The 13,217-nt window shown below is 44.6% G+C and overlaps 1 protein-coding gene across 2 annotated transcripts in view; it reads right to left on the bottom strand.

Annotated features, from left to right (window-relative positions):
- map3k22 (mitogen-activated protein kinase kinase kinase 22) overlaps positions 1–13,217 on the bottom strand; it is a 36,989-nt gene that overhangs the window by 23,226 nt on the left and 546 nt on the right. For both annotated transcript variants that reach the window (XM_083672592.1, XM_083672591.1), the window contains exons 2-3: positions 5,422–5,505; positions 4,637–4,681 (exon numbers count right to left, since the gene is read on the bottom strand). In XM_083672592.1, coding sequence (XP_083528718.1) covers positions 4,637–4,681; positions 5,422–5,440 — 64 coding nt within the window. In that variant the 5' untranslated portion in view covers positions 5,441–5,505. The remainder of the gene's footprint in view (positions 1–4,636; positions 4,682–5,421; positions 5,506–13,217) is intronic.

A 13,217-nucleotide genomic window follows, 5' to 3' on the forward strand; every position in this document is an offset into this window, starting at 1 on the left:
TCTGAAACCACTTATTATCTACTTCGCTGTATAGTGCCTTGTTACTCATTATACCTTTACTGAGAACTTTGACTGTGTGACCTCTGACACACTTAGCAGCTGACATCACTACCTCAGGAGACAATAGAAACCATGAATGTCAATCGCAGTCATTCATTCAATGTGGTTGAATAACAGTCTCTCTCCAGTTTACTTCAGAATGACTTATTTCACAATCTGAGCTCGCTCCCCAGTGCAGTGGCAGGGGAGGTGACAGTAACAGGAGTGAGGAGAGGAATGTCACTTCTCCTCCTCCTTTGACTGGCACACACCCTCCATTCACTGAGAGGGCGAGCGAGTGAGAGAGATAAGAAAGTCACACAGCCCATGTCCAACCCCACCCACACACTCAGGCAGGCAGGCAGGCAGAGAGACAGACAGAGAGACAGAGAGACAGACAGAGAGACAGACAGACAGGCAGGCAGGCAGACAGACAAACAGACAGGCAGGCAGGCAGGCAGGCAGGCAGGCAGAGAGACAGACAGACAGACAGACAGACAGACAGACAGACAGACAGACAGATAGACAGACAGGCAGACAGGCAGGCAGACAGGCAGACAGGCAGGCAGGCAGGCAGGCAGGCAAGCAGACATGGCTGTTTAGGTTGAACTAAGCTGATGTCTATAGGTGATCCCCTGCAGCTCCCATAAGCAAGCCAAGGATATTTTGCTGCATAAATACCTACATACTGTATAGGCTTATCATGTGTGTTTGTTATTTGACTGAGCTGAGAGCAGGTCGGGGCAGGGCAGGCAAACAGGTTGCAGCGCCTGTTGAATGACTCCATTCTCTGACTGGAGTTGAGATGATAGCAGGAGCGACGAACGAGAGATGGATTCACCAAACAGTAAACAACCACAGAGACGGCAAGAGGGAAACAAAGCGCTCACATATCTGCTAAAGCAACATGAGGCCATAACAAGCCTTTCCTTAACACACATACACACACATACACACATACCCGCACATACACACATACCCACACACATATACACATACCCACACACATATACACACATACACACACATATATACACACATATACACAGAAACACATACACTGTACACAGACACACATAGAGTACATATACATATACAGACACTGTAGCTTTGTATCATTTTAACCGTTACTTATCACAATATGGGGGAATAACATGACATTTTAACATTGTGAGTAAGCTTCCTATTACAAACTGACTACCGAATCAACATTGGATGACTCCATGTTTGAGGGAGTACAGTACGGCTGGTGGAACATCAGGAAGGAAACTTGAGTCATTCTCTGGTGAGTAGGGAGATGGATTGCATCGTTCCACATCAGAGAATTAATGGACTTGTGATCAAATCAATCAGAGGCAGAGGGAGGAAGATAATGAATTTCTCCTCCTCTACCTGACTTCACAGTGCAACGATCAGACTAATATAGATTGGCTTGCGCTGAGAGCAAGAGCGGCGTGAATGATAACAGTCCAGCCTCCTGCCTTAGAAACACATTTTATTAGGCCTAGTACTACAGCGAAGGAAGGTTGAGATATGCTAACCTGCTCTGTAGCAGGACAGAATAGACAAATTCATACTGTATCAGAAATTAGAGACTACTGAAACGCCCCCCTCCAACACAAACAGCAACCTCTCTTCTTTTCCTCTCTCTCTCTTCATCTCCTCTCGTCTTTCATTCTCAATTCTTCTCTCCTGTCTCCTCTTCCTTTCCATCCCTCTGCTGCTCTCCATGCCTACTAACAGTCTCTTTCCCTCTCTCTGTGCCTTTACTCTCCCTTACTATCTCTTCCTCACTTTCTCTCCCTCTCTTTCTCTCCCGCCCTCTTTATCTCTCTCTGTCTCTTTCACTCTCTCCCCCTGTCTATCTTTCTCTCTCTCTCTCCCTTCCCTCTCTTCCTCTTCCTCTCTCTCTCTCTCTCTCTCTCTCTCTCACTCTCTCTCTATCCACCCCCCCCCCCCTCTCTCTCCCCCTGTCTCTCTCTCTATCCCTGATAGCAAGCGAACCGTGGCCTTCCTTCACTCCCACTCCTCCAGACTCCAGCCTGGCCTGCCCTGGGCCTCGGCAGCCAAGGATACAAAACAAACAACGGAGGCCCAGTGTGGTGTGTGTGTGTGTGTGTGTGTGTGTGTGTGTGTGTGTGTGTGTGTGTGTGTGTGTGTGTGTGTGTGTGTGTGCGTGCGTGTGTGTGTGAGTAAATGGGAGAGAGGGGGGGCTCAATGTGTGTATGGGAAATGTGTGGTGCATACAGCCGGCCCTGACGGCTCGCAGTAAATTAAGGGAATTACATCATTCAGCCAGGCCAGAGTCTGCCAGGTCCCTAAGGGGCCAGCAGAGGCTAACCAACCACAGTGGAAACCAATCACACAATAAACACTCAAACTACTACTAACACTAAAACTACCTTTTAAACCAGCAGTCAATAGAGCTAAACCAAGGGTTTACCACAGCTACTCATTCACATACCTAGGAATGATATGATAAACCCTCTGCTTACCCTAACCCTCTGCTTGTACCCTGTAGTACCAGGTGTGACAGGCATCAGAAGAGAGCAGTGAGAGGAGGGTAGGTAGAGCTATAGTAGCCCAACAATGAGGCTGGTTGCTCTGCATTGCATCATCGCTCTGCATCCATTCTCAGTGCTCTGCCAATGACAAGAGTCTAGAGCTATGACTGGAGCCGTGGCTGAGACTATGGCTGGAGCTAAGACCAGGACTGTGACTAAGACTGGGCGCTGGGGCTGTCACTGAGACTGGATTTACAGTATCTGTGGGTGTAAGACCGTAGCTAAGATTGAGACTTATGTAGTGGCTGTAACTAAGACCAAAGCTATAAGATTCAAGACTTCAGTAGAGGCGAAAATCATGGCTTGAGCTACTGGGAATGACTGTCACTGAGACTAGGGCTACTACTGTATAGCTAAGACTGTGAGGGGCTGTGACTGTGAGTATGACTGAAGCTGCAGCTAAGTCTGAGACCGGGGCAGTGACTGTGACTGAAGCAGGTCTGGCTCAGAGGCCCAGTGAATGGAGACATTGAGGGGATTTCCTGGTGCTGAGAGACACATCATCGCAAAGGCATCCAGAAGGATTAGGAGCAGGGCCAAAACGCTTCCTCAGTGTACCACAGAGAGCCACAGAGGCCTGAGCTTACTGCAACAGCTATGACACACCCACACAAGAGCATGCACGCACGCACGCACACACATGCACGCACGCACACACACACACACACACACACACTTGTGCGAGAGTGCGTGTAAATACACACACACACATACAAATATAGTATGCACACATAAAAAAACACACACACCTTGCCACACACAGTGGAACTGTGATATCCAGCTAATACAGCACATAATGAGTGTAATGTTTAAACCCCTGGAGTTAATGTTTAACTAAGTATAATAATAGCTCTGATGTAATTCATGGTTTCCTGGGTATGATGCTGGTTGTGCGTGTTTGCCCTGGATATATCCGCCTCTCTCTATTCAAGACTTGAAGGCCTAGATATTATTTGTTTTTTTACCACTAAATAGAAGTCGAGGTGAGCTAATAGCTAGGGCTGTGCCGGTTACGCGGTTACTTGCGGGTTATACAAGGATGACCGTAAAAAAAAACCCGTCATAACAGTTGAAATACATTGATTTGGGAATTTTTAAATGTGGATTTTTATTTTCATGTACATATACTTGACCTAATAGCATGAGTGTAAAATTATTATTATTAACAACTGTGTTGCGACAATAATCTGTCTATCTATCAAACTGTTTCGTATTTTGAGGGAGAGATAGTTGCGCACCTCTCTCCCTCAAGAAATGCGCTATCCCTTTGAAGCTCCGGCTAGCTAGCATGCTAGATGCGGGCGAGCGGAGGAGTTGGGCCTGAAAGCACTGCCTCTCTACCGATGACAGTGCGGCTGTCACTGAAATTACGCGCTACCTACAAGAAGAGCCTCCACTGACGATCCCCTGGTATCCTGGCGCGACAACCAGGTTCACTTTCCTTTGATGGCCAAACTTGCAAGAAAATACATGTGAGCACAGCCTCAGGGAAAATATGATTGTGTTCCTGGCACGGAACTTAAAGAAAGAGGCCTAATCACAGACTGAACAAAGTTCTTATAGTTCGCCTATTTTGTTATTAAATAGCACGTGTTTATTTTGCTCTTTTAGCCTGTTATTTTAAAGGGACACACACAACAGTCTAGCGTGTCTTTTGTGTATGTATTTTTTGTGTTTATCAAGCGTAGACTATTTATTTAAAAGCAATATTTCTGTTCCATGCGTTCATATGTCAGGCACTTTTGTTAAATATGTGTGCACTTTATGTTATGCCTGATGTTCTTGTTCTGAATCAATAAATATATCTTCTTAAAAACGTTGGATGTGTTCATTAGTTATTCAGTAATAGCAACAGAAATCGACCACAAGGTTACTCTGGGTCTGTCAGGCGTTAGAGTTGTGTCCCCGTTGTGAAACGGTTATGCCGGTTATAACGATTATTTGCGTGACAGCCGACTGTTACCCAAAAATCCATGACCTTCACAGCCCTACTAATAGGTAAAAGAACAAAAACACAGATGGACAAAGCCTACCTTGTGAGTTCCTATGCTGTCCGGGTCCATTTTGGAGACCGTCATCTGTTCAACCAAGGAGAACCACACCGTTAGATTACACTGACAAACAGCTTGACAGCCTCTAAGTGACTAATATTGTGTGTTAGTGCAGCAGAGCGATCTGTGGTTCATCTATCTGATCTGCCATTACTTTGAGATTGGGTTTCCAATAAGAACAATACCATGGAGTCCAGTAACAACACAATTATTGATCAGTGTTTACGTGTTGTTTACTGTCAGCCGCTGTTAATGTGTATTGAGACTGACAGCTCCCCCAGCGCAATGCTGTGTATGTGCTGGCGAAACATGAGAACCGTTGGTAATATTGTTTGAGGGTTTTCACAAGCCAAGTGTTTCCCAGGCCCGCTGTATGTCAATATAAATAGACCTGCTTCATTCACATCATCTGAATATACCATATGTATGCTCATGTAAGTAGCAGATGTATAGGCAGTTGCTTTGAACGAGTATGATTTGCAAAACTAAATGTATGGTATACCAAACATGTGCCATCTGCTAAATGTGGAGCTGTTAACAGCTCTCCCTCACTCTTCTTGCTTACTCCTTGTCTCTCTCTCACTGTGAAAGCTGTGCCTGTGTAACTGTTCCTGCCAGAGGAAGTGTTTGTGCAGAGGTGCATAATATGTGTGTGTGTGTGTGTGTGTGTGTGTGTGTGTGTGTGTGTGTGTGTGTGTGTGTGTGTGTGTGTGTGTGTGTGTGTGTGTGTGTGTGGTGCAAGGACACTGCGTTCTCATGCTACTCACCCATGTTTACTGTCATCATCAGGAAGTGGCTCTGTTGAACTCGAGCGCAGAGCTCAACTTCTCTGGCCTGGCAAAGTCTTCACCCTGAGAGCACAAAGACACAGGTTACAGATGTAGCACAGTAAGGTCGACCACAGATGACAATATTTTGTTTCCAGAACCTTTCTAGTAAGTTGGGAAATACAGTACATTCTTCAAACCTGCATGTTACCACTTCCTGATTGTGTTCTGAGGAAAGTTTTACTGATAAACCTACACACACTGCAATCACCTTACGACACACCATTAACTCATGCAGACTTGTACAACTATCATACTCTGCTACAAAACACACGGAAATTGCAACACACTATTCCCATTAAAAACACTTCTGTCATCAAATGCAGGCTATTCAATATACAGTAGCAAGTATCTGCAGTTACAGGTATCGGTTACACCTCTGTATCTGCACCTGTATCGGCAGTCGTAATTCCATTTGAGTGCTAACATACATTTGTAAACTACAGGGTCAAATCCAAAAGTATCCAACTATCTGAACAATGTAATTTTAGGAATGAGAGTTGGATGGGAGTGGAGGAATTCCAGTGTTTGATCTTGGAACACAAGCCTTATGCCTTGAGATGCTCTTCACCCCCTCGCTGAGACAATCATGGGAGGAGTGTGCAACCGCGTGCCACAGGTACAGACCACAAACACTTCAAAGAGAAAGGCAGAGGTTTCTCTACACGTTGGCAGAGTGAGATATGACTCCAAGACACATTGTCTGTCTGTCGCCACCAAAACCAGTGTGATCTGGAATAGAATTCTTTATTTTGACACATGAAAGGGGGACTGAAAGCAATGGGAGTGCTTTTTGTTCCAATGATGATAGTCTGCCTCTCTCGACTACACAAAGATGCCAGCTGTAGACGACGGAGAAGAAAATGCAGCAATCAAACATTCTTTTGCAGAGGTAGAATACAGAACATTTGTTTTTTTTTAAAAATACGTATTAGGTTATTTATGTCTCCTTTGCTTTGTGTATCAACACTTTTACCTGAACAAAGTATGAAGGGGAAAATACCAAAGGAACCTGACAAATTTATTTTCTCATGGATCTTTTACACATATTTCATTAGACTGGTCAGCCTTTAATTGATGGGTTTATATCTGAGGAGACGGCCCAGGGTTACGAGGTCAAATGACTGACTGCTCTTTGAGATAAATAGCCGGTGGCCGGATTGTAAGGTCCCACTGCTGTGTTTTGCTGGGTAGGTTTTCAAAGGTAGCTCCAATGAAGGGGAGTGGGTATCTAAGTGGAACATCTGTTCATTGGGAGATAGAGTATCATAGTAATATAGCCTCCCGGCACACCAAAGGGGAGAGCAGTTACCATGGCATCAAGCGGCTGATATCTGACACAAGTAAATGGAATGTTTGAGATTTGTACTTTAATATACATCAAAAGCAATGTGATATTTAATAATGACAGAGAAGGAATGGAACTTTCATTCTGCCAGATGCAGCACTGGGAGAAAGGCCACACATTCCAGCAGAGAGAAAAATAATCACCAAAAAGTTCCTCAGTGAGGGTTTAAGACGCAAGAATCCCCCATACAGTTGTCTGCCCCTCTCTCTAAACTTCATTCAGACCATTGGTTTGCTGTCGCTCTCTCTAGTGTGTGTTTTGTTTGCGTTTTTCAAGTTGGCACCACTGTAGCTTTCACCAGTACAGTCAGCAGAGAGACATGTCCCGGGCTCTGGACAGAGATACAAAGAGTTGCTGTGTGTTTCCACAGCTCCAGCCAAACTCTGGAGTGCTCACTCCCAACAGCTATTCACTAAGAGCAGCAGACAGCCGGAGGAGAGGACCACCATAGCTCAGCCTGAGAGAAACAGTCACAAGATCCCATACAGTCAGCTCACTTGGGAGACATGGGAACACAGTGCAGAACCCAAACCAAAAGATTAGTCTCACATAAATCCTCCACTGTAGGAAGGAAATAGCCTGTCTGATCCAAAATACCTGAAGCATGATTAATGTTTTTTAAAACTGCATATTCTGCATACCTGACAGGATGATACACTGTAACTATAATCTTTCCAAATTCAGCTACTCCTAGCTGTCTATATATGGCAAAATTAGAGAAGAATATGCTATCAAGGCAAGCCACATGTCTTTGGGCACTTTGCAATTGGCTTGAACCGTAGTACAATAATATACCACGGGCATTCCCTTTAAGTGCAAATTTCAGTCAAATAACAGAAGGTCATACTATATGTCAGGATGAAGTTTGATGGTGTGGCTGACTGCACGAAAGGGAGGATAGTACAGCCACGGGACAGGTGGTCCTCCAAGACTATTGGCCAAGACACTCTGTGCTGACACAGACACACACACACACACACACACACACACACACACACACACACACACACACTTTCTCTAATGCTCTCTCTCTCTCTCTCTCTCTCTCTCTCTCTCTCACACACACACACACACTTTCTCTAATGCTCTTTCTCTCTCTCTCCCTCACACACACACACACACACACACACACACACACACACACACGCACACACGCACACACAGAGTCAGTGGAGTGCTGCACAGCCTGTGTCTCGCGCCAACGAGTCACCAGATGGCCCATCTGTTTAGCCACTCGTCCCAGCACGCAGCCAGGCTACTTCTGTCCACAGATCGCCAGCCCAACTCCCCACACTATTCTTGGCAAGCGGGCACCGTGACAGCCCTGCTCATTGTAGATCAGATGCTAATCGTACAGTAACTACACTCGCCGCTCTGCTGTGTACATTTCCTCCTGGAAAAAAAACTCTCTCTACACTAGATAAGGCCTGGGGAATGTCATGGAAACATTACAGCATTACAGCATGGCGGGCGGGCCTACAACACTACGCACATGCAGAACTACCTCACAGAATGTGACGATCTTCAGTCTCTAACACGGATAACATCACCAATTGAAGAGACGTTTCACTAGCAAACCCTTTCCCTTGTCAAAGTACATGAAGGACATTAAAATGACAGAGCAACTTAATTAAAAAGGGAAAAGTATCAGATGGGATTTCAGTGTGGGGCTATAGGAAGTGATTGTACCAGACAATCAAGAGCCTGACTCTCCAAACCACACAATGCAACCTCTTATTTTCTTTGGACTGATTTAGGAGGAACACACACACACACAAACACAAACAAACATACACACATACACACACACACACACACACACACACACACACACACACACACACACTTCTTTCAACTGTCTTACATCACTCTTGTAAAATAAACAGCAAAGTGCTGGCCTTGTGTCTCTCTGGGTCTTTCAAACCTCTTCCACAGGCAGAGAGGAGACGAGGACGGCTCCCCAGCTGCAGCTCTGAGCAGAATGACCTCATGTTTAGATTTGCCTGACATCACTCCTATGGAGCTCAAAGTAACAGCCATTTTTGTGATTGAATTACAGTTTTGCAACATGTTTGTCAGGCCTCTAGAAGACTGTTTCCATTCACCAATTAAACGGCCTGCAGCACTCACACAACTCTGTACACTCTGTGTCACGCAGACACAAACAGAGATCGATGTATGGGGAGGAAGAGAGAGAGAGAGTTGTCAGAGGCTGATGCTAATCAATACAGTCAAGCTCTCTCTGCTCAGAGTGCAAGCAGTGATGAAAACATCTCTTAGGGTTTAAGGTATTACAGATGACCAGTCATTGAGGAAACAAAAAATGCCATCACTAAAAGTCTAGGTGACTGTGAACAGCAACATTTATATGGATGCTAATGTCATCATAGACAATGCTAATGCATATTACCACCTGTTAGCTCTGTAGAGAGTCAGAACTACAATGAAAACACTCGCTGGCAACAACATCCTCCTTATCACATCTGCACTGTGGATGATTTCAGATACAATATTACCCACAAGATGACCTCATCACGACGGTTACACAAAGCTGGTCACAATACCCCAGCTGTCTGGCTGGACAGGAAGTCGGGGTGATTTGTGATCCCTGGTTCCTGAGGTGATTTACTCTATTAAAGGTCAGAGCTTTCCATAGAAGGGGGCCTCTGCTGTGTCGTGGGCCGTAATGTGGCCACTCCACATGAGTCAGAGGGGTTATGTTGTCTGTTTCTGGGAAGTGAGACATCATCTCCTCCTCCTGTGCACACACACAGGCCCTCTGGAGGCCCAGCCAAGAAAACTGTTCTAGCTGGACTCTCAGAGTGTTGGGCCTGGGGGGAGCTGGGGAGGGCTCTCCCCAACCCCTCGTAACCCTGTGAGGGGCTAGCAATCTCCACAACAACCTCTTTGACTCTCCCACTATAACAGAATACTGTGGGGGTGCTAGTCCTCCTCTTCCAAAGGACAAAGGCCATACAGTTGTTGCTGAAAGTACAGTATCCAACCTCAAACCCAACGCTGGAAAAGCCAACACCGGAAAAGGAGCCCTCCTAGCAACAACTGCATCATGCATAATCACTGTGTTTCATCGGCAGCAAGTGCCGATGACCAGCATTCCTTTACTAGGTTATGCTCTTAATCACTCATATACACTTGCAGGTGTGCCGATAGCTCCACTGTTTACAGTGACGAGGCCAACAAAAATGACACTTTGAGGGATGTAATTGTAAGACAGACACCACACAGACCTATGGTTAGGGTTAAAAAAAAGAGTTGTCATAATAAGCCATCGAACAGTATGCTATCTTTTGTGAGGTCTAACAATGAAGCATAGAAACACTTGAAATACTGACGCAAATGTAAAGGGATATTCCTCAGTGGATGAGATGGTACTATAGATCATAGATAATTATATCTGTCCTCCATTATCACACACCACACAGGGGGTTCTATAAATAGCCAATTGATGGAACTACTCCCCTGCTGTCCGCAATCTATCATCTCTTTGGCTAAAGAAAGACATATTTTCCTTAGATATTAATCTACTGTAAGCGCCATCTGTAAAGTAAGCTGTTCTTTCCACTATGCAATGACATGCTATAACAAGCAAATTCCTTCATTGTGTTTCTCCACCCAAATGCAGCCATGCAGAGCCAACTCATAGAACTCTATCCATTTAGAGAGACAGCTTCACACTGAGGAGTTCAGAGACCGTTGCAGGTATTCTCTCTCTCACTTATGGGTGTCTAAAATGTAATTGAGCAATCATTTGAAGAGGAACTTAACCTCAGGGAACAAGAGCTCTAGAAACCCATACAGTGGCTGAAGCTATAGTAACATTGCCATTTCACACTATACTGTAAGTTAAAACACAGTCCTCCATGTACTGTAATCATGTACTCTCTACAGTATATGGTAAACATTTCAAATTTGAGCTGGCTTACATTCACTGCACAGTAAAATTGTGTGACCAACACTGGTATTTTTTGTTTGTGGTTCTGTTGTTCTGTTGTTTATTTATCTGAACCCCTCGGGGAGTGTGTTATCCGCCTGCAGCCTCCAGCAGGGATGCTGATGGAGGTAGTGTACCTGCATTAAGCATGGCCATGCAGAGGCAGCTCCATCAGGACACTTCAACTGCTTTTATGAGAGCAGGCTGGACAGATCTGGACTCTCAGTTAGATAACAGGGTAGTAGAGGTAGTGCTGCTAACTAATACTATTAAAGTCCTCTCTGCATTTGTATTTTATTCCATATTTTGATACAAATAAGCAAGCTGTTATGGAGCCAGACAGTCATGTAAGTCTAGTTCACTCTAAACCCTGTTCAGTGTTTCTCTCCTGAACAGCTCAACAGGTCTGTGATGGCAGTGGCAGTCCAGTATGAGTCATTGAGACCTTTGACCCAGAGCCCTCTTGTGAGTGGGCGTCTGGCCGCCAGGGAAAGTGTTCAGACTGGTGTGATTGCAGCAGCAGCTTTTAGGGACAGCTGGCAGAAAGGAGAGCATGAACACAAGGCATATAACTAATGTCGTCACCATGGAGACCTGCACCTAAACACTACATCTCATGACTTCTCACTCTTCTTTGAGATGAGAGCAGGGAGAAGAGCTGGTCTCTTTTCCCCTGAATCAAATACTCAGATGATTACTCATGTAAAAGCAAATATGAAATTATGGTGAGAGTGGTTAGAGTCAACAGTAGGACTTAAAAGAGGGTTTCTAGGGAGAACATCACTTTTCCATTTGTGGGCTGAGAACTTTACTCCCAATAAAGATTTTGTCTGTTCCAAGAATGCATCACGGGAAATACATGAGAGATTGATGAATTCAGCTAAAAAACATCAGTCAAGCTCAGGAATTCAAGAAAACAAGAAAACCCCAACTAAAATGTGTGAGAATCTTCCATTAACAGAATACATAAACATCAACCTGGTAAAGTCTTGGCCTGGGAGACACAAAGACAAGCCTGCGAGAGGGGCAATAAACTCTGGGGTCACACCACTTTCTTGATCTGTCCCATCAAAACAGAATTAGAAACCACTGTTTCCGTCTCTCGCTGGCATCTAGTGTGCGATCCAGAATTGTTATCAGCCAACTGGACTGTTTGGCTTGTGGCACGCCAGCCAGTATCTGTGGGTGTTTTCTACTTGACAGTTTTACTCTCTCTCCCTCCCTCCTGTTCCACCAATGGGCAGCCTCAGAGACTCTATTCCTGTGGTCTGGGGCTTGCCACAGTGCTAAGTAACCTATCCACTGCATGGTCCTGTTGTGGCAGAGACTCCTGTGTGTGATTCATGCAGCTGATTTAACTTAATGAACACTAAATGGGACCATTTATAAGTCCTTTATAAGTCCTATATGGTTCTTTGTTTAAGAGATAGTGCTATCAAGAGAGTGGAGGCTGGGCCCCAGGCAAAGTTTGTCAGGATCCCCACCTCTCACACTAAAAATAGGCTCAATACACTGCATCCTTTGAACTGCAAAGGGTTGGGACCAGTTTCACAAGTAGGGAAGACACAGTCAGTCACGAACAAATAGAAAATATAAGAGAGAGAGAGAGAGAGAGAGAGAGAGAGAGAGAGAGAGACCCTTCAGGCCAAGTGTTGGGAATCCCTCCTGCAAAGGAAAACACTTGGTTAACCTGACCTCGGCGTGAAAGGTCCGAGTGTCAGCAGGAAAGAGAGGAGAGAGATTTCTCACAGACCAACAATTGGACTTGAAAAGTCCAAGGCCCAAGCACAGCTCTAGGGTCAGCTTACACAACCCCAATCAAGGAGGTTAAAGACAAAATCGCCTTAAGGTAAACAGACACCATCTTCAACTTCAACCTTCACTTACAGTGTTAAATTACCCGAGCTGATATCTTACTTTCACAATAGCTGGAATGGTGATGATGCAAATAACACTGTTCCAATGTGTTCAACCGTTCTGGAATGTGGAGCATGTGTGCCATACAGCATGTAAACATCCAGGTGTGGCATCTTATCAATCATAAACCACACTGATTGGGCAATTATACTCAATAAATCTCTTAATCTTGTCTAAAATCTAAATCTCTTCATTTTGTCCAAAGAAGTTGACAAAGGCCTGTTTATTTCAATATTGCAGTCAAAAGAGCAGATACAGTGACCTACTATTGAAAATGTGCATAACCAAAAATTCAGAACTGCTATCATAACTGCTAACTCAAATACAATTGTATGTATGAAACAGTGGTACTACAGTAGGCAGTAGGCCTATGTTATAAGGTTATAAACGTGCAAGTAAGTAATTATTAACAAACATGCATAATGGTTTATGTTCTTAATTCGAGATTTTTATAAACAAATACCAAAACATCAACAGAGTTGGCCTTATGATTTTGGTCCACCTACCGACCAACTGTGT

The sequence above is a fragment of the Argentina silus genome (genome assembly GCF_951799395.1).
Source record: "Argentina silus genome assembly, chromosome: 1".
In the NCBI taxonomy this organism is placed as follows: Eukaryota; Metazoa; Chordata; class Actinopteri; order Argentiniformes; family Argentinidae; genus Argentina; species Argentina silus.